The sequence below is a fragment of the Hylaeus volcanicus genome, chromosome 4 (genome assembly GCF_026283585.1).
Source record: "Hylaeus volcanicus isolate JK05 chromosome 4, UHH_iyHylVolc1.0_haploid, whole genome shotgun sequence".
In the NCBI taxonomy this organism is placed as follows: Eukaryota; Metazoa; Arthropoda; class Insecta; order Hymenoptera; family Colletidae; genus Hylaeus; species Hylaeus volcanicus.
The window spans coordinates 18,837,453-18,863,498 of record NC_071979.1 but is presented as its reverse complement, the minus strand read 5'-3'; the positions used below and the strand labels follow the sequence as shown (position 1 = coordinate 18,863,498).

The 26,046-nt window shown below is 43.4% G+C and overlaps 1 protein-coding gene across 5 annotated transcripts in view; it reads right to left on the bottom strand.

Annotated features, from left to right (window-relative positions):
- LOC128875378 (teneurin-a) overlaps window positions 1-26,046 on the bottom strand; it is a 770,168-nt gene that overhangs the window by 279,260 nt on the left and 464,862 nt on the right. Inside the window, exon 1 of one of the 5 annotated variants that reach the window (XM_054120904.1) lies at window positions 21,567-22,413. The exons of the other annotated variants lie outside the window; for them this stretch is intronic. Coding sequence (XP_053976879.1) covers window positions 21,567-21,606 — 40 coding nt within the window. The 5' untranslated portion in view covers window positions 21,607-22,413. Of the gene's footprint in view, window positions 1-21,566; window positions 22,414-26,046 lie in introns of those variants that run through there. 5 annotated transcript variants of the gene reach the window in all.

The window sequence follows — 26,046 nt, the reverse complement described above, 5'->3', positions numbered from 1 at the left end:
ACGAAACAGATGCATGCACAATGGAGTAAACGGAGGGTGGGGTGGTTGTAGAGGACGGAACAACGGTCGCAACTGTAAGGAGAGGATGAACTCTGAATAGTGTCGTTGACCTGGCAGAGTAGACACTGTACGTAACGGAATTTTCCTAAACTGTTCATTCTAGTTAGCAGCACAGGACTGTATTAGGTCAGGTCACTTCGGTTATATTAGAGAAGTTCTTGCTCATTTTAGTGGGATTTTATAGAAAATGTATAGAAAATTTCAAGTTAGGCAAGTGGACCTAATGCTGGTGTTTGAAGAGGATATAATCAAACAGAACGATCCCAAGAAACAATTTTCAACCTGTGTTACAATATAACTAACACTCTTCCAATTTAGGAGTTACTATATGGTAATTTTGTGTCAATTTCGTACATTTCCAACAAATTTCTAGCTAATAAGTTTCAAATTAACTCATTCGTTTCAATGACACAACAAAGTTATCATGTGGATAACATGTGAAAATATTCGCATATATTACGATTATTATTCCTGTTCCTCCTCGGTGTTGTTGAAATTCATTGGTCAAAATTTCACGCACTCGTTATATTGCAATGAATCAGCTTCATATTTTTAATAAAAAGAAAAAAAAAAGGATCATCGTTTCAAGACGTTTTTAGAGATTAGAAGTTCAAAGATACTTGTGGAACTGCACGTTATCAATTAGGGTGGGTGGTTAAAGTGGAGAGTGGTAGAGTGGATGCACAAAGTTGTGTTCCTTGAAAAAAATTACCGAAGTCGAACAGCGAGTCATTAGCGAGTAGAAGAAAGGAGCGTGGTTAACGCTTCTTCTTGCGCTTCGACGTACCGAAGTTTCGTCTTCATCGGCGTGCATGGTTGTTCCAACCCGCCGTCTGTCCCCTTATCTGCCCTGCAATTCGTCACTGTCTTCGCGTTCAGGATTTTTACGAAACTCCCAGGATCCACGGGCACGCTTCGGTACACAGCAGCATGACGAATCGTCGTTTCGATATTGTTCTTTTCGAATCTCCAGGATTTGCGAAGTAGAAAAAGCAAACTACGCGTGCGAGCACCCTACATAGGACTGGACACCATCTTGACTATTTCGCAAAATTGAATTTCCTTTGTTTAACTATTTCCTCGAAGTCTCGAAATTTTTCGTTTCAAAAGTCTTTTAATGCCATTAAAAGTCTTCGAAAGTATGTACATACTTTTAATACACCATTGAAGAACTTCGATTAGAAATATGGTATCGTTCCAAGAAAATCCCCAACATCGTCTTATTTTCAACGTCCGAGATGGTGGCCACTCTCTCAGCAAAGATCGCTGCAACAGCTAAAAACTGCTACGGTTAATTTTTCAAGGGGGTTCGTTTAATCCAATTTACGACTCGCTGAAACATTTATGCCGCGTAAAATTTGCTTATGCAAATCACGGCGCAGTAGTTACGAAGCTGGAGCATAGTGTCGCGCGTTGCTCTGACTATAGAGCGTCGGGGCACTTTTTAAATACGCGAACGTGCCATGTCGCGATCGCGCTGGAATTTTGATTTGATTGAATCAATTGGTGTCTAGGTATTTCCAACAATCTTGGTACAAAGAGTAATAATACATGCTAGATAGACTCTCGACTAATTGTGAGGCTTATCTAGCACATCGCGTTCTAGACGTAACGCTATTAATCACATGGACAATTCCTTCCAACTAATTACCTAACGCTAATCTGTCGAGCAATTGTATTATACTACTCAACAAATGACGAATAGCCTTCCATCTAAGACAGATTCTGTAAGACAATCTCGGCAGATGTATCTAACAGACCCAGGTCGAAATGCAGAGAGATTTTTCCCTGCACTACTACACAAAAGAAGATTCAATATCTCGAGCATTTCGAAATAAACATAGAGAGCCTCTAAATGGCTCTCGTGGAAGCACCTCATCGAATACACGAATCACCAGCAGGATCCTTTGCGGTGTCACGGAAATCATGGAGCAATCGGTTTGAAAATGGTGTCGTCTGCAGCGACACACAGCCAGGTCAGTCGCAAAGACTCGACAACGTGAGAAGCCAATTGTCACAGCGCGAGGGTGTCTATTACTCTCGCCGCAAAGTCAAAGCAGTCGAGCGGCGAAACACGGAAGTAAAGGATACATAACACGCCTTACGATCCTTCGTATCCGTGGCCACGCTCGGAATTACAGCGTCATTGGCACGCAGCGCCGCGAGATCAAAGGCTTCGATTGAGTCACGCGTTGTTGCGCCGAGGAGACACTGTGACAGTTCGAGCTGGACCGCTTCCCTTTGTAACGGGCGGGCATAAATTGTCGCGCGTCGGACGCGCGACCAGGGGCCGTTTAACGCGTAAACAATGGGTTTGCCCGCGTCGACCGGCGAAAACGAAGGAAAACGAGCGGCCAGACGAACGAGACACGCGGTCTACTGTCACAGCCACTGATTGGCTCGGTTAGCCAGCGTTAGGCTTGCCTGTACACCCAACACAGCGCAAAAGTACCCTGATCCAATCCAGGCTAGATAGCCACGTGCTTTGTGACTAATGTTTGAGAGTTTGGGGCTGCATTTTAAACCCAGCTGATGTCGAAACTGACTGTTCACTCAACATGCTGTACAATCACCCGAAAGTAGTCTCCAGAGTTGGATTAGGATACTTCGGGTAGTGTTCCATCCAGTGCGTAACACACTTCTGCGATTGGACCAGCCTACGATTGTTTCGTCCAGTAGTTATAGCGATAACACGGAGACTGTGACGAGGATCGATCAAGGGGTTCCTCCATATCTCATATTTTCCGCTGACCACCCCGCGATCAAGCGATTTTCATCGCCGCTGGTCTCCAATAGACTCTGCTCATAGAACATGTTCATATGCTCGCGAGTGGGCGCTGTTTTTTCCGTGAAATGTTATTGCCAATTGAAAAACATCCTGGGGCAGGATGGAACGACACGTTCGCGCACTTTCAAACGCGTTGGTATTTTGGCGAGCGATCGTTTCGGCGCGTTATTCGTTAGTTGTCCTCAAACGAGGCCTGCGAGAAACGAATTCTGATCCTGCTTTCCTATAAATTTTGATACCATCGTTTTTGACGCTATTTGTCATTTAGGAGGATAGCACACCGTCGCCATCCTTCATCCACTTCGGTGTTTTTATCGCGCCGCAGTTGGAAGCCGAATTTATAGGAAATTTTTGATTTATTAAAGTATCCGTGACGTATTATGAGTCGTAAACTTTCGGGCAAATATCGATAGATGGCGATTAACGCGAGCCGCGGGGTTTGCTGCGTAATGATTCATCGGAATTCGGATGGATACCATTTTATTAAAAATGTATATTTTTAAAAACGACCCACCGCACAACCGTTTATTTTTGATACGGTCCACTATGTCGTCAGTCAAGCCGCCATTTTTGTAAAAATGAAAAAAATAAAAAATGATTTTCTAGTTGGTTAGTTATGCAATACATTAATGTACTTCAATCTAAATAAATTCTTGTTATCGCTTCAATAAAAATTCTTTAAAGAGCCTGAAAATTCGGATGGACAAAGTGGTATAACTCCTTAAACAGTGCAGGCTACTGGTTTTAATTCGAATTAAACTCGTCTGTTTCGATAGAATTTGTAGCTTCTTTTAGATAGAATTCCAGCTCCTTTTCAATTTTTCATCCCGTCTTCTGGACCACTTTGCAAATACTAAACACATCAAGATAAATTAATCGTTTGAACAAATACAGCTAAATTACGAATGACCTCGAGCTCGTGGGTCATGGTGCATCCCAATATTGAAACCTTATGCATTTGAGCACGTTTTTCGAATCGATCAACCTCTCCTCGGTATAGGGGGACGCATCATCGCGAGCGATCGACACAATCAAGGAGGGAAGATCAATCATCTCGCGCGACCGTGTTTAAGCGCGGGGGATGAAATTGCTGTCGCTGTTTTCCCCTTTTCGAGAACGCCGTTTGGATACTGCGGTCCAGCTGATTCCAAGGGAAACCGTGCCATAGCGTACGAAAGCGCGACGTTCGTGGCAAAGTGAGCGGAACGATCGGCATCGATCTTGAAATGTACTCTACCTGAGCACGAAAAAGTGTCGTTATCTGCTAATGGCGCGGCAACAACTGGGTCGATGTACCAGGCTGGTTAATGACACGGCTGTTACGTTTACACGATCGTACGGACATCGCCATTTTGATCTGCATGATCTTCTCTTAGCGTCACGCTGCTATTATAGATGTTAGAAATTTCTAATCAATTATCTTTACGAAGATACGTTTTCTTCATTTCTGCACACATTACATTTCCTTTTTTGTATGCACAATTTAACAATTTGGGGTTTCTATTTTTGTAATTCTTTGTAATATCTCGACTTCTGCAGAAATCTTCTTAGCCTGTCCTACTACTATAATGATTATTCCAAATTTGGACCGAATGTCTAGATTAAGCGACAGGTTGGAGCTCCAGCTCTTTCGCTGCGGAATTAAATGAAGTGGATTGCTTTAAACAACCATTTAAACGAAGTCAGTTTGAATGGTGGAAATTTTCTCCGGAATTACACATCGTTGGGAGAATAGAATTGAGGTTAGCAGCGACGGAAGAGCCACGGATCGACTTCACTCAATTTCCACGTCCAATCATTGTTCAGCGAGTCGCTTTAACCAAAGAGTTAAATCGTTGGCTATCTAAGCAGATGTTGTGCATCTATTTTAAGTAATCCGAGAGAGCTTCGAATAAGTGGCAGATGGAATCTGTTTACATTTGGAAATGTGAAAGAAGCTAAAGTTTATTTTTGATATTTATCCTTTCAGATGAAACTACTCTCTAAATTCTCACAAGATTTTTAAGGTATTCAAGAGTCGGAATCTTGCAATTAAGGATCGCGTTCTTTTGAAAAGTAATTTCAAAGTTCATCCAGCTTTCGGAGTCAGCTTCATCAAACTTTACGGTTGTCGTCGGTTTGAGTCTACAAGATTCTTAAAAATGTTTTAATTAAAATTAATGAAATTTACTCAAAGAGCGAATAGAGTTTAAACCAGATGGCGTCCCAGCGGGGGCTAACGTCTCTGCGAATGCTATTGGGAAGCTTTAATACATTCAAATTTCTCTCTACGTACTCGGAAAGCACCCTTTTGACTTGGAAATTGCATTAGCTTTGTTACCCTACATAGTGGACATTAATTAAAGTAGTAAACTGTAATTCACGAATGGTGATTCTTTCACAGCGCGCTGCGGTTGATTCTGCATTGCCTTATCTACTGAACCTTTCACGTTGCTTCAGCTATGCTAGAGTTTTTGTAGATGGACGACTTCATGTTTGCAGTATTTTAATACATTCGTGACCGCTTACGTGAATTCGTGTTATTTCAAATTCTATTCCTGGCTATGACAAAATTATAAAAACCTTTTTATTTTATACACTACATATTTATAACATTAATATTTCAGAATATATTTTATAATTTTTATCTTCGCCTTAACGATACAAATTTGCGATGTTCAGCTTCAGTAGGTAGTCAGTAGGTATTCGGTATTAGAAACGTAAAATATCTACCGGTCGCGAATGTGTTAATAATTTAATAAGCAAGAATGTTAGATGAGGATCTCTTATTTTACGATTGATTGTGATTTCTTTTACGAAAGAGAAAATAAAGTTCATTCGCTAAAGGGATGCAGTGATACTCGCTCCAGACTTTTAATAATAATTTTAAAATCTATAAAAATCATCAGGTTGTTTGGAAAACATTCAGAGGTCGAAGAGTGCTACCACTACAGAGCCCTGATGTTCCTTCGGTGGTTAAGAATCACTAGTCCAAAGGAATCGAACCGAGGTGCGCGGATAGAGGGGCAGACCAGGCGGATGGGAGAGTGATAACCGTGAACGGTAGCGAGTGCTCGGAGTGACAGTCGAAAGGGCGAGTAAGAAGCTGCGGGGGCGGAGGGTGGCAGGGTAGGACGTTAGAAAATGGAATTTCGGTAGCGAGGGATGCGAAGAACTGGGAGGCCAGCAGGTGGAGAAGGAAGGGTGAAAAGGACAGGAAAAAGAGAAGAGTTGGTAGATGGTCGGGTCCGTGGATGGAGTGGATACAGTTGAGTCTGAGGGTTTCTTGGTTGTTGGGTGTTTGGCTGTCCGCCAGAGAATCTCTGGAGCGCGACGGTTACCTTTTTCTCCTCGGGGAGATCTCTCGGTCCTGAACGCATACACGTATACACGTAGCTGGACATAGCGATGTTTCAGGGTGGTGTGCGTGCGTCGACGAGCTGCTGTTTCTCCCTGGCATGGCCAGGTCCGTCGTTATACTCGCCACTTTCGAAAAATCTTCCCTATCCAACTGGTCAGCCGTAACTTCTCCTTCTTGTTGCTTCTCTCGCGTTCCGCTTTGCTCTACGCCATGTTGCGCTCAGCCTGCGTTCCACGGTGCTGCAGTAATCCGTCAAGGTCGCGGGGCCAAACGATTTATGCTCGACACGATCGTTCGGTTTCCTGCACACGGTTTTAACCACCGTTCAGCGCGCGGATGCGACAATCGCGACGAACCGACCAGAGAGCGGCGATCGTTCGCGATTTACGATTCGCGGCTCGTTCTACGGAGAGTTCCCGCTAACGCTACATTGGAACGGCGACCATCATCGTTTTAATGGGCGTTCCTGGCCAGCGTCGCCGCGCCACTGGCTAATTTAATTGCAACGTTTACGGTGAATCAGTCCGTGTCTGTGCTTGTGGCTGAGTTCTTTGTTTCAAACTTCGCTGATTCTTGACCTTTAAGAGTATAACGAGGTTGCTGAGTCTCGGGAGGGGTATTCTTAAGGGTATGGAAGGTGTAGTAGACTCTCTTCTATGCCCTCAAACCTTGATAATCGCCTCTGACTCTTCGCAAGGACCACCCTGTATAAACTCAAATTAGATTTAACCCATTGCAGACTACCGCCGCATATACTACCGCCAAGTTTACTCAAAATCGCCCGGTTCGCAAAGGGTTAAACGACGTAGGGTATAAACGTCAATTTCACAACACGCAAATTACACTTGTTAATTTAAATTCAATAAACTGCTTCGCAGAGAACAATATTCGACGGTCATGGCGCGGCTTGCATGCCCCATTACGCGCGTATTCGCTTTGTGTTCATGTCACGTGCGTCACCGGTGACCCAAAATCCACATTCCCGATACATAATTCCCATCCAAAGAAAATGAACTGACCCAAAACTTTCACTATTCAACCAAACGGAAAATTGCATTATTTTTGGTACCGAGAGATTCGGAGCATGCTTGTACACGGGGTATATCCTAGCTACCCCTAAAATTGCTTGACCAATTCTACCGAAATAATCTCTGACCACTGCTGTCCCTAGCAGATTACTTTCAGATAATAATAAGGGCAGCGGAACCGTCAGTTCTTCTTCGATCAGCTCGTAAACCCCGGAGCATATGCGTGGCCTCGCTGTATGCGTCCGCGAGGCAAACAGCGTCGCTTAAGACTCCGTAAACACTAGGTTGATTAACGATAATGTCGATCTAGGGCGATTCCCGATAGCCTGCCACTCGATTGTGGGATTTGAACTAGGCGGGGTGGATGGCTGATGGCCTGACGGGGGAGGAGGGCAAACTGTCGGCGCATCGTGCAACGAAACGTTACCAGTAGAACAAGCAACCCGTGGGACGCTGGCCGGCGGAGGTAATCCAAGGGGGTGCGTGCTCAGGCATTCTGATCAGCGCTTTACCCCTTATAGGTTTGCATGATGTGTTATGATCGTTAACACTCTACCTTCGTCAAGTGCCGCGGATGTTGTCCGACGGACGTGCGCCAGCCGTGGTTAATCGGCGATCGTCGGATCCACCGATGAGTTCTTGTTTTCGCGGCGAACAGCGGATGGATTAATAGTTGCGCCCGCATTGCTGGTCATGCGGCTGCATCCATGGAACCGTAACGATGGGATTGCGCTATGTACTCGCGATTATCGAGGGATTCGGTAGTTAAGAGCGATTCTTCTGGAAATGGGGCTGCTGGTACTCTGTGCTTATTTTGATGGACCCAGACGCAATGTACAAGAGGGAGGTAGACAGACCGTTCGTTTTTCCAAGATCTTGGTGGAACAAAGGATGTCTCGAGACTGGTCGCGTTAGAAATAGAGGCTGGATTATTGTTTTCATCAGAACATTTTTATCTTTCATATATATGAAGATGTAAGAGTCTTTTTTGCGAATTGCGTCGTGTATGGACGGATGCTGCGAGATAGTTTCCAGGTATTGAGAGAAAGAGTTGCGAATGGTAAAAGCAGTCGTGTGTGAGACGTGCGTTGTAAACGAAAAAATATTATAACTGTAGAATCGTGTTGGTTATTATTCTGAACACTCGAACTGTCGTCGATGCCAGGGACCGCTTGATTATTGGGGTACCTGCGTGTGAATTGGCCAGAGTTATGCGTTCAAGTTTGCATTTGGTGCCGTTAGCAAAGAAAAACATACTCTTCACTCTCTTTCATATTACATCGTGCAGTTTAATTTTTTAGCTTTTGGCCATCCTTGAATCCTCAAATCCGGTCACTTACAGTATTTATAAAATTAACTTCCGGATTCATAATCTCACATCTACATGAACTATCTTTTGTGCACTATCCTTGGATCAACGATACCTAAACTGGGCGTTTCATCTGTTTGCTGAGTAACCATAGGAGGAGAAAACAATTCCTATCGCTTAATTTCGTAGGTGTCCGCAACTTATTCAAAAGCATTAACCGCTAAACCGTGTTTCATTGCTCCATCGGTCCCTCCGATGCAGTTCGCGCGTGCTACTAATCCACAGAGAGGTATTGTGTCGATTCCTTTCCGCTTCTGATCTCGCGAAGCAAGAGGAACTGACAACCACTAATCTCCGCACGTTCACAGAGGAGTTGAGGCTTCCGCAAAGCCCATTCACAATAAGATCAACCGTGTATTCGCGTCTCGATTCAGCCTCAGTTACCCACCCACGTTGGTTAGTTTCGCGAAACTCCTGTCCTCCTTTCCCTTCTCCAATCTACGATAGGCATTTGAGGTAAAATTGTGTATTCGAAACCGGTGATTTACGAGAGAATTACCGTACGAGAATCCCGTTTTGATTTATCATTCCATCTGGTTCTATTTGCTCCTCCACGTGGCAGGCTTCCCGCTAAGGTTTATAAATATGAGCCCTTTAGATCGATCTTCTACGTATTTGGTTTTTAAATTTCCCCCCGAAGTTTGCGAGGTTTCACTTTACTCGAGAGCCGCGAGTAACTTTCCAATTTTTGATTTCTAGTTTGTTTACCAGGTAGCGTAACTTTTATGATTTCCTTGACGCAATTGTGGCACCGTGAACTTTATTACTGGGTGGCCTGGAATGAAATCTCGAGGAAAAGAATTTTGAGCTGCACCATCTTGCAGAAATAACTTTAGTTTATAGCGGTAGCTCCAAAGCCTAACCCAGATCTACATTCCCAGTTTCGTAAACTCATATCTAGCGTCTCTGTATAAATAAATATTCATTTTAATCCTTAAACTCGGATGTCTCTTCTGAGGGGACATCGTAAGTCCAGACAAACTTTATTAGTGATTACGCAAGATAATCTTATGGGCGAGTAAAATTTGTAAAAGTGTATGATTCCTTGAAGGATTCTATTCAAATATCTATCAAATTCTATTCAATGCCTAAGATTGCAACTTAACAGATAGAAACTATCAACGCATATCTATGACTATTTCACACACTGTCACGTATTAGAATAGTATACAATTTTTATTTTTGACGTATACATATACATATGTTCCTCGATCTCTAAAGATTCGTATAAGCTCAAGTAGCATTACAATAAATTACATGCTTTATAAGTTAATACATTACGTAATATAACATGATTCCTGTTCGCACATTCTGTATCAAAATGGCTCCGAGTGCAAATGTATCCGAGGTTAAAAATGTATGTACGTGTGTGCATTTGTGGGGAATATCAACGTTTAATTATGTAAAATAATTGTATCGCACCTCTCCTGGCATCCATTGTTTTAACCTGTCTTTCAATACATCGATATTTAAATATTTCTCTCTGCATCCACTGCCTCTGCACTTTTCGATAAATCAGACAATGATGCGCCACAAACGGAGTAAAAATTAACAAGAATAAAGAGTTGACTCGTATATAAACGATGGAGTTTATTCAATTAAGCAGACGTATCGGAAAAAGAGTTAATTGAAACGTTTCGTCACGCATCATATATCACGAACGGCCATTCCGCAAGAGAATGAACTTTCCCTTCTTTGTCAACAAACGTCTCCCCGTTTCGCACCCCTCCATCCAGCGTCGTCCGTACTCGTTCCTAATATCCTCGGGATCCTATCGGTTTGGCGACTAATGAATGTTTATTAGTACAGGATCTGCTGACGTATCGTTTGGGTCTCGAGACGGATCGATACAGGTCTAGACGTTTGTAGCCAGAGATAATTGATTCTAACCTGATCCGAGATCCTCCATCTAACGGGCGGAATTAATCGCAACACTGCGTTACTACAACCCCTGAACTATCCCGGTGCATACTGTAGGAGTCTCCACGAAAAATAAGGCACGAAGATTCAAACCCACAATCCTCGAATCCATAGTCAACCGCTTTTCCTACGCGACCAATCCCGCTCGTTACGATTCGTAACCATCTTTAACTCCTTATTTTTGGGAATGGGGGGGGGGGGGGCGATACTACAATGCTAACCAAGAATTTCGTGTCAACATCTTTGAAAATTTGTGAAGTACAAAAAGATGTTGTAATTCAATTTTTAACTCCATGTACAACAGACTTAACCACAGAGAAACATTGTACTCGGAGATGAAAGAGCACGATAAATGGAAACAGTTCGTCCATTAAACGAATGGTCCGTGTTGAAATCCTGGTTCATAGTTCCAATCAATTTTGTTCACCCCAGGAAACACACCAGCAATTTAATCAAAGACGTTCTTGAAGCAACGGAAGCGCTATCGCGAGGCGGATCGTTCCCAACTCTGATGAACGAAGAAACGACAGCCTCTTCCGACTCGTTCCGTCGACGATAACGGAGAAAATTGGCTACTCCGATGCCGGAGGGTTCGAAATAGCCACGGTTGATTATCATTCGCTTATCGTTTTCATAATTAACGTATTACGAAGAAGTTCGGGTGGGGGGTGGGGGTGGAGGTGGGGGGCAAATGAGACAAATGGGACGCGGCTCACGGCGGGCTCGAACGAACAGAAGTAATCTGGACGGGGGCCAGGAGCTAATTCCCGCAGTTTGAGTTGATGAAGAGAACGAGACCATTCCACTACGAAGCTAGTTAAAGTTCAGCCACTTCTATTTCCGGTTTGTTCCTAATAGCGGACACTAGACTAGGCGTGGGCGAACACACGACCGCGCTGCGTACGTGTAACGCGATGAGTACGGTCTGCATCCTGGGGCATATTTTGATCCAGGCTGGATAAAGACTTTGCCGCGAACGGGATGTAACTGTGGAAAGATGGCGACAGAAAGTTCCGATTGGCCTGGGGTTCGATTTTCGGAGTGGTGCACTAAAACCTTCATTCACAGTGGCGCCAACCGCTTTGCCAGCCATTATAAAGGCATTCGCCATTCCATTCGAAGCGAGTTGCCGCGGCTAATTATATATCGATCACTTCCGAGCGATCGACAGCTGGCAGCGAAAGTAAGCTCGCGAGGGGGAGGGGGCTTCGGTTCATCGGGTAAAACTACGTTTAACTCGATTCAGCGTAAAATGGGTCGGCGCTAATAAGATTCATGCAGAACAAAAGCGGGAACGTAAAACAAGTTACGTGACGCGAATCCGCGATACGTTGTTCGACGGACGCGTTACAATTCGTCCACCAGGTAGCTGGAATTTCATCAGTTGTCCTCTGCGGAGAAAAAATTGTAGTTAACTTTGCATCTCGGAGTGCAACCTTACACTTGAAATAACTTCCAAACGAAGGTCGTGTAAATTGTCTACGTAAGTGAAATAGACTTTCAATTGTGCAAATAATTTATACTCTCAGTGCAGAAAAGGTGGAAGTTAACTTGACATCTCGGAGTGCAACATTACATTTAAAATAACTTCCAAATGGAGGTCGTGTAAATTGTTTACGTAAGTGATAGAAACTTTCAATTGTGCAAATAATTTATACCCTCAGTGTAGAAAAAGTGGTAGTTAACTTTGCATCTCGGAGTGTAGCGTTACATTTATAATAAATTCCAAACAAAGGTCAGGTAAATTGTTTGCACAAATGAAAGATACTTTTAAGTATGCAAATAATTTAATGCCTTCGAGATCTTTGAGGCCTTATTTGCGATACAACAGCTCACAATTGCCAACGATCACGTTGAGCCGAATTTGCACGCGTATCAATTTTTTCTGTGGCAATTTCGTTGTAATTCCGTCGATACGTTTCCGCGAACCGACGTGTAGAACATACCTCTGGATAATATTGGCATGATTCGCGCGTCGATGGAACGTATTATATTAAAATGATATCGCGGGCATTAAACCGCCTGTTAAACAGGATAATCGTTTGTTCCCGGTGCTAATTCACCCGGCCAACGGTTGCAACTGCATTAACAGATCGGATCATTTGCGTCGGGTGCAAGCGTTGTTTAAACGACTCCTCGTTCGACTCGTTACATTAATGATATTTTATTCCGCCGCGGCCCGTTTATTCCCATTAAATTTAGAATTAGTTCGCGCTTTGTGTCGCTCGGCACAATTCCGCTGCAATTCCCGAATATTTGGAGCGTTTGCTATACGAGGACACTGGCATTCTTTCATTCTCGATGTGCGTAGTTGAAAATTACGTGTAGAGGAAAGTAAGTCTTTAAAAGATGAACGAAGGTTCGTTAAAGAGCGATAAAGACTTGTTGGATTACTAACATTATTGATTCGACAAGGTAGTATCATCTAGATAAATAGATTCCATCACTTCATTATTTTATCAAATAATAATAAAAAATTTTCAGATTCCACTTTCACTTAAACATGAATACCATATTCAATACATACAATATAATTATTAAATAAATAACATATATACAATTTCTTACTAGTTTATGTATTAAAGTATGTAGCCAAATATATATAAGAAATAAAATATTGTTTATGTTATGGAATAAAGTTTACTTATAAACCTTGTGTATTTCCCAAAAATGCTTACCTGTCAAAAGGTTAATCACTACATTCCTACAGAGTACTGGAACTGCATCTCATCCCAGTTGACACAAACAGGTCAGTTTCTCAACGAACGCAAGGATCCAAACTGGAAACTGGGTTCAGCAATGTAATCGACCTGGCACTCTTCCTCGTATACACGACTATTAAGGTGCAGTATGTAGGCTACCTAGTTGAAAATCTGGCTAATCTCAGCTCCTGTCGCGGATTATGCCGTGTTCTCACATATGCAACACGCGGGATACGCTTGGGACACCACTTAAGTGCGCGCTGCTTCTGAAAGGTGATGCTTTTTAACTGCGTCAAGTGTGTTCACTATTGCGCGTCGCACATGCGAGAATCTGGTTTCAGAGTGCTTAAGCACATGGTGTACAAATCCAGTTTATTGCCAGTCGAAAGGGCGGCTCCCCAGGGTAGGTGATAAGGCGAAGTATCTTGGGCTAGCTACTCCTGGGGACTACATGCATGAATTTAAATATAAGCTTGTGAGAATCTTTGGAGAAGTCCGCTGGTATCTTACGGGCGACTAATCACTAGAAGAAGGGATTCAAATCCTAAATTCCACAAAACTCCAGAATCGTACGTACACTTCTTTCACTTACAAAGGGACCATCAAACATGGTACCAATGGATTTTGATGAATCTCAGGTACTTTGTACCTGAGATGCTCAGAAGCATCTTCCCTAAGTACGAAGGAATTTATGCACTAAGAGGATTCAATTAAAATGGTCAGTGGTTTTACACGCGTGGTTCGCATCAAAATTAATTGACGAAAGGAATATATTTTTAAATGTAAATTATCTTTGTTTCTCAATTACACTTTTGAAACAATCTGCCAGGTAGTGGGTTTTACAAAATGTGCATGGTGTGACACCATTTTATGCTTTGCGTGATATATATCGTTATAAAGTCGTGTACAACATAGACATTGGACCCACTAATTATCCAAATGAATAAACAATAAATAATTATCTGTCGAGAGAACGTTCTACGATCTCCATTTTACCCGACAAAGTCGTAAATAGAACTCTTTTCCCTCTTCGTTTTCGAGCAGAGTCGACGCATGGCGCGACCATAACCGCACGAGAGGGTCGCCAGCAAAAGTGGTAGCCTCCAGCACGCGTTTCTCGATTTTTTTTTATTCCTCCTGGTTTCTATGCTTCGTTTCCAACGGAGCCTTCGCTGATAGAATTCGCGCTGATGAATGAAAATTGTTCGCCGTCCCCGTATTGAGTTACCCCTCCCCCAGTCGTCGCGGATCGATCCGCGGGATTAACAGTTGAGATTAAAAAGTAAAACAAATAAAAAAAAACACTCTTGACTGATACGATTTATACAGCGGCGAAACGAAATATTTAACGATTATATCGCTCTTCGGTTGGGGGTGCATTGTTCGGGGCGTCGATTGCGCGCTGGGTTCTAACGAAACCGATAGACGGCTATATTATGCGCTTGATGGGATTCCGCTTTTCCTATAAAAATCATCCCCTCCGGGGTAACAATAAATCACTTTCCCCGCGGAAACAATATCGCTGGGCGAAATAAACGATTTGTATTTTTATCTTCGTACCGAAGGCTTGTCATAGGGAAACATGCTCGTTTGTTCTTCGTTCCCCAAACAATCAGAGAATACTTCAATCGGCCCCTAATTGCCAATTCTAGCAATTTTCAATTTAGGCAAATCATTGTTAAGGAAGAACACTAATGGGATCAACCTATGAATAACACTTCTAGAACCATTAAATATTTATATTTCACTAAACCAATCTGGAAGTTTAATTTATCCATCGATTATTCAATAATAACACAGTAATCATATCATCTGTATTATAGATTTAATATTCTAAATGTCCACGATACAACTTGTCCATAAATATTGACTTTCAATATCGCTCGTTAGTGATATTTAACAACTATAACCGTTTATCAAAATTAAAAGAGTAATAGGCATTTATATCGACAAGAGCTTCGGAAGCGCAGTCGTGTTCCCAATATAAATGATCCTGTTCCCATTACCACATTAATTTGTAAATGGTTGTGCACATATTGTTATTATTAGACCGTGGATATGACGCATATGTGGCGTATGTTAATACAGGAAGCATCTGCGAAACACGAAGATTTTAATTTGAATATTTTTTAAATTAATATAACAATATTAGCATTTTATTCTGCATAAATACATCTACTCTGCATACGTTTAGCATACGTTTCTCATATTCGTATACGCCATACAATGTATAAAACCTGCACCCTAGTAATCATAAATGTTTCACACAATATTGAAACAAGCTTGACAGTATTATCGCTCTACAACCCAAACAAACAATAAAACAATTTTACAAAATTACTTTCGAAGTTTCTAACTCGAATGTCGTACCTGTGCTGCTGTTAATTACACCTACAAATGTATTACAGCTTACAAAGTGACTAATCAACCGTTCCCTGTTTATCCACGAGTAACAATGCCTTCCGGTGGTTTATTATTCATTCGAATAACAAATCATCAGCGATTCATACATCGATTGCTACCCTTAATTACCTCTAACAGCACTCGTAGCCCCCTCGTGATAGATCTCGAGGGTAATCAGAGGACGCTGCGCATTTTAATGTGCGTGCGTCTTGTAAAAAGTTCCAAGCGAAGAAGCAAGGAGGCCATGAAAAGACGGGGACCTGGATTCTCGCAGGATCTATGCAAATTTTAGAGCAGGAGCGAAGAAGCGAGGAGAAGAGAGTCTCGCAGGATCAATAGAAACTTTCTCGGATTCATCATGTTCCACTTGCAGCCCTATCGGTAGGGTGGCCGTCAGTTTGTTCCTGGCTCGTCATATACCTGCGCAAAACTGACTTTGAAGGTGTGGAAAGAATGAATTGTCCAATTCTGTACACTGTATCAGCTCAGATAATATCAATTTGTTCGACACCTATATAAAGAACACCTCCATGGATACAAAAAATTGGAATTTCCGTGTAGATCGACGATCAAATCTGAACGAACTTGATGCAATTTTAGAAAAAATGGTGATCACTTACGGGAGAAACTTGTTTGCGTCGTGGCGCATTTTCGCGCGAGAACAGCCGCATGCCAAAGCCGAAACGAGGGACGACAGAGCACAATTGACGGTCGCGACGATAGCAATGCCCATTTTACCCCCAAGAGGATATAAATAAAACTCAAATTGAGCGAGGGTGCTACGCTGCCGCGTCTACAATGTATTCACGTAGCTAGCACTTCCACCCGTAATTTCATTTCAGATAAAAGTCCCTCCTTGTAACCCTTCCGACGTGGATATTTACATTTTTATCCGTCGAGATGTTTTTTTCTCCTCGTCTTATCGTTCACCTACGCTTCCGTGTCTTACACTCTATTTTACTTCTCCAAGAAGGTGAGATAAATGTTAATGTTCCCGGTTCATGGCGCTGCAACGATTTCTTCTCAAGTGTCAATTTTGATATACAATATGGAAACGGTCATCACGGCTGCGAATAATAATTGAGATGAAAAAACCTACGCCGTGACCAGACAACACGAAACGGGACATTCAATATCGATGTTGCATTCGAATCCCCCCGTGCAGATTTCAATGTTTACAATAACTCAGCGCGAAACGAGCCGAAGCATCGAGAGCGTTTCTCTCGATTGCGTTGAGCCTTCCATTAAAAAAGGATGAATAAGCGAAATCGATACTGGAAGAAAAGCCGTCGTTCCGTCTGTTCGTAATCACGCCGTTAAATATTACGTCGACGGGCACGAACGTCGCATAATCGATTCCCTCGAATTCAATTAGTCGCGGCATATTGAGGATTCGAATAAAGCGCACCGAGTGCCCAGACAATGCTTGGAGAGGGCTCAGCGCGGTCTCTGATTGGTTGGATAACCGTCCAAGAATTAGAGGCTATTGCAAAATGATGAGCACTTCCCTGAAATTCGATGGAGTCTATGGAATACTGTGTAAAAAAGAAAATTCTCCTGGTTCCACAGAAATCTGTCTACAAACCCAGCTCTATCACTTAACATCTGCAAGTCAGATATATTTGGAGAACTCAGTTAACGGACACTGGGTCTACCAGATGCCTGGATCTTAAAACCTTGGAATCGGAACATCGAGTACATTCCGAGGTCATCCCTAAACATTTCTGCAGTAACTTCCAACCGTTCCCACAATTCACTGGTCCGATTCCGAAACTCAACCCTAATTGCCACAATCACGTCACCTACCAACACAAACGAGACAAAGGGGAGCCAAGGTGACCAAACGTGTATCCAGTCACTCGACTCTGGACACACCTACGCCATTTCTTCCCGAGGAAAGGAAAACAAATTAAAACCCGTAGCGTCAGTCCTAGGCGTCATGGCCCGTGAAAACATTCACGCGGCGAAAAAACGGTCGGACCACCGAGCCTCCCAGCGGATTGCATTAATTCCGCGCACGACACGTAACCCTAGCAATAAAGTGGCGTAATTGCCGATGCGTCCGTGCCCTTCGGACGAAGAAGAGGAGAAAAGCCCATTGGCGCGAAGGGGCGGCTATGTTGCGGAGGACGCGGCTAGGAAAAGGGGTGGCCTTACAAATCCAGCCCGACGTGCCCCACACGGAGCACGCAGACAGCGAGCCGACTTATGCCAGCCACGTGCGCCATTCTAATTTGCTTACGAGCAGCCCGAGAGCGGCCTTAAAGCAGAATGCGTTACGGGGACGCGCGACCCAGCGTACGTGCGACGCCCGCCTCGACGAGGAACAATGCCAGCGTTGTCCTACTCGTTCGCCACCTTATTGTTTATCGCCAACCAGCCCTGGACATGATCCATTCGACCGACATTTTTTACCAGGGCACAGGGGAGCGACGAGAGCACGCTCGAGCGAATAAAGGAGTCAAGTGGCGTCTCACGCGAACACGATCCCGGGGATCTGGTAAATGCCCCCGCGAAGACAATTGGGGAGATCGTTTCTATGGACGATTTTACGTGGAATCGATACGATACGGGGGCACCGATGGAATAATGATCGTGGACTCAGACCGGTGATACGTGATCTGTGAAGGATCGCGGCCGAGTTAACATTTTGATGGCAATGCAGCGGTTCCTTCCGGAATCGAGGATTTTCGAGTAATTTTAGTTTGATGTTACCGATTTCTCCTTAATATCTGGCCTCATTCTTCGTGATTTCCGAGTGTAAACCTTTGAATAGGGTAACCTGACGTTTCACCAGCATTGCAGGTAGCTTCTTTAAGGGTCAAATGACGCTTTGGTAGTTTTAAAAAATTCAATTTTTTTTTGCTTAATGTACATATTATTTTAAAAACGGCTATGTATTTCACTAGCTTTTGGTCTGAAGAGACTAATTAATTATGTTTCACTATTCTAGCTTGAAACTGGCTCGAGTCATCGTGTCCACGGAAAAACCGTTTATTTTTGAGACGCTCAACCAGGTCGTCTGCCAAGCCGCCACTTTTACAAAAATGAAAAGAACAAAAAATGATTTTCTACTTGAATATTTATACAATACATGAATTTTGTTCAATGTACATAAAATCTTGTTATCGCTTCAAAAAAATTCTTGGATAAGCCTGAGAATTCGGGTGGGCAACGTGGTGTAACCCCTTAAGTAGAGAAACTGGCGATGGTCAATTGGGAAGTGATGCTTGTACAGATGACAGAGAATATGACTGATGAATGTAGAATAAAACTGCACCGTTGGTCGTCCGTTAGGGTTTGCAATCAGTTCATGAATGAAATAACCGTGGATGCTTGAATATTTTTAATTTGAATGCAGCCCGAATATAAATATTTACACTAAACCTATCACGATCGGTCAAATAACTGTTTTGCAACTCTTCTGTACAGTTCTAACAAATAATACGATATAAAAATTATACGTATACAATTGTTTCGTGTATTATTGAATTTAGAATTACGTGAAATTCTTGCATGCAATTGAAAAGTGTGTCTTTAAGACCAGTCATTTAATCGACTATGGAAGAAATAGACACGAAAGTATGACGACAGGTTTAGTGTTAAACACTACTACTGTATATACAATGAAATGTAATAACGATGCAGTATAATAGAATTATCAAGTACGCTACTTCAAAACTAAAATTCCCTACCCTCTTCCAACAAATCGAAATTTCTCTTAGGAGCAAAATTAAACGTTTTTGCGGAAGAGAATCGATGCGCTTGGCGAAAAAGGCGTTGCAAATTTTATTCCATTCCTTCATTTCGCTGCTATCGTATCCGGGCCAATTTAAATTCCGCAGGAGACCCACGCGGAAAGCCTGAAGGACCTAATATAATCCCGGGTACAAGGGGCGGCCAGTACGCCTGGGATCTAACTTGCATACATTTCCCAAATAGGCGCGTTAATGTTAAGAATACCGTGCGCGTGTTTTCGCGCCGCGAGGGGACGAAAAAAATATATAGGCGTGACGAAAATGTCAGAGGGGCCAAAACGGATGTGTCTTCCTGTTTCTGTTATCCATCGTGTGACATTTTCTGCCAGTCACTTTTGATCTTTTCATGTGGAATCAATGAATGTAGAAGAATATTGGGATAAAAATTATTGGTGAATTATATTTATAATAATATAAATTGGATATCGATGAAAGCAGCGAAGAAATATAGAATCAGCAGGAAGAGTATTGTATTTTGTGCTGGTTTCATTAAATAAATACGCTAATATAAATTAACCATTTATCCATAGCAGTAGGGTAGCTACACAGTTAGAGAGAGAAGGGTAGGTCTTCGGCGTCCTCGAGAGACCAATTAATTCTGTCTCGACTCTTGTATAACTCGAGTTTAAAATAAAACAACAAGGGGCCAGCGAATGTAGCCCATATCCATCACAAATGTTTTAATAGAATATTAAGTAACCCTTTGAATATCGTTTCTTAATATGGAAAACAGATGTGGAAATCAACAAATTAAGCTGCATAATATGTATATTACACCGTTGAGAAGATAAGAGACACTTCTATTTTGATTCAAATTCTTGTTCACTATCTGTAAAAAAGTTTCGCATAATTCTCAGTCTAGTTATGAATTATATGTAATCACAAACGTCTTATTATCTTCCGCAGTTGGGATTGAACACCGTGCCGAGAAAAGCTGACACCGAGAAAACTTCTATTCGCTGAGGAGATCTGTTCGAGAAACTTCATTTACCGTGATAGGTTTCGCGTTCGCGTAATTCGAGAAATTGAATAACGGGCGTAAGGTAATTCGAATGGTCTCAAAGGAGCGCCTTTAATTCCGTGTAAATACGCGAGCGAACAATTTACAGTCAGGGACGAAACTCGCGATTTGACCGATAATTCAGCGAAGTTATACGCCGCGTCCGAATTTGCATTGTAAATCGCGATGTCGCCGCTCGGATCGTTTAAGGAACACCGACAAACTTCGTAATCGTATACAATTCTCGGAGTGGTGCTTTTTCATTGAATAATTATCATCGCCGTCTCGTTTCGGTGTCCGTTGACGGCGAGGTTCTCCAACGCGTCCCTCTTAATTCGTCTTGACGACGAGCAAGAGTTAAAAGTGAGCTGACCTTAGAACGATCGACGAACTATAGTTATCTACCCATTGGGAGTTTTAAAAGTCTAATAACGTGTCGAACTTGAAGAAATTTATTAATTAAAGCTGGTCATTATGCAGACTCGAATTATTGCAGAAAATTTTAATGGAGGAAATAACAAACATTTGCGATGTGAATGATAATAAGTCCTCATTACATGAAAAATGGATTAAGAGGATCAGCAGAATCACTTTACGATTAATCCATAACTATAATGGTAAGGAAGAAATACAGTTTAGCTTGAAGTACCACAGATATTCATTTCAATCGCGAAGTAGGCTTGAAAGAAATGTATAATGGATACGACAAAGCCACCCATCATTATTAATAATAATATGTTCTTACGGTATCTGACTTAACAGAATCAATAGAATAAAACATAGAAGGAAATTTATAATAAGTGAATAGATTGCTTGTCAGTTAAAAATAAACAAACGATTAAAAAGATGGTTATCGATCCTACCCGCGCAGAGAAAGACGCTAATAAAACGCGACCTACTTTGATTGCTAGTTCATATCCTGCAACCCGTTTGGAAAAATAGCTTGTTAACAACAGGATGAACAAATTCACCTCATCAATCAAACGAGACCCACTCTAGTGCACAGCGATGCAAACACTTGAGTCCGTTCCGTGGCCATCGATTCCTACGCTTCGACGTTCCATCACGTTCGGAAACGACGCGAAAGTAGCGCCTGTTCGCCGCGAATATCGTCCCCCGCGGGGTTAGAAATAAAAAAAAATTGTGCAGCAATATCGGTAAAGAGATAAACATCAATTCCAACGCGAATTCCACTTACCGACACGATCTATGTCTTCTTGCGTATAGTAGTGATGCATCGTTGCTGCTGGGTCGGCTTGCGGTAGCAATTGAATCACTCTGGCGACAGTTTATGGCCGTACGATGATCATCACGACCAATACAGCGGTCACTTTACTCCGCTATTACTCACTTCCATCTCAAACAGTCGCGAGACCGCCCATTCGCCACTTCTTGCTCCGTATTGTCTCTACGATCCCTGCTAGTTCCAAATCGTAACACACTATATAGTTCCCCCTTCCAAACCGGAAACGGTAGTGTCTCCCGAAAAGTTCGAAAACGTGCACAGTCACAAACGGTAAAGAAGTCAGACTTTCCACGAGTGAAACTCGAGGAGTCGTTCACCTTTCACCCTCAGGTCCCCATAGTTCAGACGGATGCCCAGAGGCTTCGAAACGATTCGAAAAACACCTCGAGGGCAGGTGATCCCGTTTGTCGCACCTTGCTGCTTTCCAAGACCAATTCCCGATCTGGTCCCAGCCCCAGACGAATGCATCCACACGGAAACGCGACACCCGGTTCGCAGACGCTGTTTACACTCACGTATGCGCGTCACGCCGTTTCCAGATGGACGTCTATGTCTGTGTAAATCGCCACTCGCACGGCGTTCGTCGCGGTCACGCGCAAGGTCCGCGTCCACGGTTTTAAGGTTATGAATCAGGCGGGGGTGTTCGGGTCTCAGGGATGCTGCACACTTCAGTCGCGGGTTCGCGGCGACCAGACGGTCGTACGAGGGTGCACGCGTGGCAACGCTCGGCGGTTTTCGGCGAGGAGTTAACCGGTGAAACGATCGGCTCGATGAGAATTTTTTCAGCGGCACGGTAGTATCAACAACAATCGAAACGCGGGCGAAAACGACAGATCCGACAATATTGTGGGTGGAAAACGTTGGTCCGCGAGTAGAGTCTGCGCACAACGTGGATTATACGATAGAGAGCCAGACGACAGCGGGGAAACAGTGGCGCCATCGCAGCTGCCACCCCCGCGACATTCTACCCGCCACCTATCGCTGCTTACCGCTACCTACGCCCCCCACCGAAATCCCCACAACCCCCTCGGGCAACCCTGAATCCTCGTCGCAAACGTTCACCGGCCTACAACCGCCGCTCTCTGCCATCCACCCCCGCGCTTCAGCGTCGGTGGCTGCGGTATCGATTGGCCCAGTTGTCCCTCGTCAGAACGCGGCGGTCGCTTCAACATCCGAACCCACCGTCGTCATCCTCGTCTTCCTCTTCTTCTTTTGCTTCCTCCGCGTCTTCCTCTTCCTTCGGTTTGGCTCGGCTGTCGAGTCTTCGCGAGTCGCGAGATGTATTTTAATGCCGAGTCTAGCCGCGTTAGGGAAGCTAAACGGGGGTGGAGATGAGAGCGGTCGGGTCGCCGAGGGAAAGTTGTTGATGGCTCGTCGGTTGAAGTGGTCACCACTTGCCGGGCGAGCCGGGGGGGTTGAAGACGATAGAAAATGATAGTGTGTAGTATTTAATCTCTTCTAGAAAGTGGATACGATGATACTTGCATGTGTAAAGGACATTATGGAAACTGCGTTGTTCCCATTTGTCTGTTTCAGTTTGTTAACCCCTTCCCGTACCTTAGCGAGTGTGACTCGTGATAAAGATTTAAGCCCAAATATGAATAGCACGTGGCAGACTCGTGAAATGAAAGTCGGGGCAAATGTAAACATCATCAGTCAGACTCGTGCAATGATTTTTTTTGCAAGTTAAAACTGTGATTTAATTTTTACCAGTACGCCACGAGAGTTGATCACGATTCCTATAATCTACGTTACAAACCAGTTTAGTTATTGAAATTTAATAAACCTCTACCGAATGCAAAATACGAAAGTTTTAAATGAAAGCAATGGCAACGAATCCAGTCCCAACTTCCGTTTATTCGAATGCCTGTGAAATTGAAGATACGTTGAAATAATCGTGTATTTATAGAGTGTTACTGACTCCAATTTTGACACTTTTGATGGAGGTATGAGTTTGACGACTCCATGATAAGCTACGAGATATTCTGGGCAAACAGCTGCAAAGGGATCGCGCGCAGCGATAAAAATAAACCGATGCTCCATCTTGGCCACAGTGTTAGATTTTCCATTATCATTTTGATCCGGTTTCGTCCCCCTAGCGATTCCCGGTGTAGATTATTTTCATTTCTAAGAGAGATTGCATGATGTCCTCGTTCGTAAGGACGAAGAAATTCTTTGCGAAGATAGAAGCATAAACGATCCCCATTCGAACGAAGTATTCTAGAATCTTACGAGATTATCGAGATCAAGCGTACGTTACGAATAACAAATGACGAATCGGGTTGAAAGCACGATCTATTAAGGAGCTTCTGAATTTAGAAACTCGGAGTTTCCGTAATTCTCCCGGAAATTGGGCTAATCTTCGTTGCCATCCAGTCTTAACCGTCGAAATGATCTACTTTTCTTGAATATTCCCAGCAAAGTGGAGTTGCCGAACGAGTTAGAATGGATGCTTAACTTCCGTCCCGTTTCGCTCCAACTAGTCGGGGCTATCTTGACAAAAAGTATCCTAGTCGTCGAATTGGTAAACGCGAATCAATTGCACGGTCCACGCTGTCTCTGGACTTCAATCCCTATCCGAGGATACTCAAACAACTTGCTCATGGTAGGGCAGTTACTAAACTGCAGGATCCCAATTGTAGGCGGTTGTTACGCAATTCGGAATACTGCAAGAACTTTCGATCATGCTCGGAAATCCAACGGGAGGCATTGCGGCCCTCTCGGGGAGTCTTCTGCGAACATCGACGTGCAATATTGAAAGCACGAACTGGGGAAGGATCGGCGAAACTATCTTTGCAATTGATCGAACGTTCTCGCAGAGTTCAGACAAATGCTTGGTAAAGATAGGTTTCACCGACGCGCAACACAAACGGCTGCTTCCGCGAGGCATGCTTAATTTTGGAAACAAGACAAAGGGATGAGAATGCACACTTAAGCAAATTAGAAAGAGGAAGTTTTATCTACATCGGGAAAGGTTGATAGATTTCTTTATTTACATTCAATTGGATTGTAACTCAAAGTTGAGTTACACCAACATTACGAAAGAGAGGGCAAAAGGGTTGCAAAACTGCCAAGACCTGGGCCCTCGAGGCGCCAGATCCGCAATTCTAGGTGGCCAAGTATTCCAACGCCCAAGGCGGTGTCTGTAAGAGAACATGCCCGGGTGTACAGTACGATGTCTCAACGCGGGAACTTTCCTCGCGAATGTTTGACCTTATTCCGTCTGAAGACGAACACGCAACCAGTCCAACGGTTTGAGCACGCTATTAATATACACTAACTCCTGTCGTTGAGGTACGAGACCGTCGACTCACTTGAAAACGGGACAGGCAGCAATTTTCACCTCGGCCTGTTTGCAACGAGAATTTTGTGATTCCGAATTTGCTACTAGGACTCCACAGCTGACAATTGACATGCCCTGCGAGACTTAAATGTCACACATGAATCGACGCGAGATCGAGTCCTTTAATTAACTTGAAAGGGGGAAGTAGCGATTACCGACGAATTTATTTATTAAACGTATTCTAAGAGATGGAGAGACAATTAAGAGTTCCAGTTTAAAGGTACAAACTCTACCACCTAGCATCCCCTGTAAAAGGGTGCAAATTGCTCTCTGGATTACTCCTAGATACTAATAGATGAGCGCGTTTTTTCGAGGAAAACCTGAAATTTCCCGCTAGCTCTGGGTGCTCCCCCTGCCACGCGATGCTCTCACTCTTTTTGCGCGTGAGGTCATAAGGAGGGAAGCGACCTCTGCAGGAACACGAGAATACGGGGCAATGGTAGCCGGCGATCATGACTAGAGCGAGCCAGAAAACAGGAGGGCGCATAAACGACAAAGGACCCTGTCATTATTATGTGCCAGTGCTGAATGCATGACAATGCCAAGCGAGATTCTCCCTCCTTGTTCCTCTCAACGTCTTTCTCTCTCTTATTCTCGCCCAGCTACGTCTTTGTCCCCCGGTTGCTCCCGGGGGCACCGCTCAAGCACCGTTGCGGGACCACCGCTTCACAATGCTACGCTAACAAGGTCAGAAATTAATGAATCGCTGGAAACGCGTCGCCATAAAAATACGGGAAATCTATGGGGACCGATGTATTATTAATGAACTGACCTACACGTCCCTTGAGCGAGGAACCACCTTCGACCTTTTCGGCGACGGGGTGAATGACAATTGAAAGAAAATAAACAGAATTCAGCTGAGAGTAAAACGTCATATAAGATTCCGCATTGTTCAGCGTGGGGCGTTTAAATGCTTCGGAATTTTAAAGTCGATGTAATGGTAACCCGAAAGATAATTCAATCGAGCAACTGTGTTATTTGCGACGTTGAATTATTCGATTGAACAGAAAAACTCTGTTAAGTCTCTACAGTTCTGTGACGATTAGAGGATACGGATTTCGTTTAATAAAGAAACGATGTAAATAATAA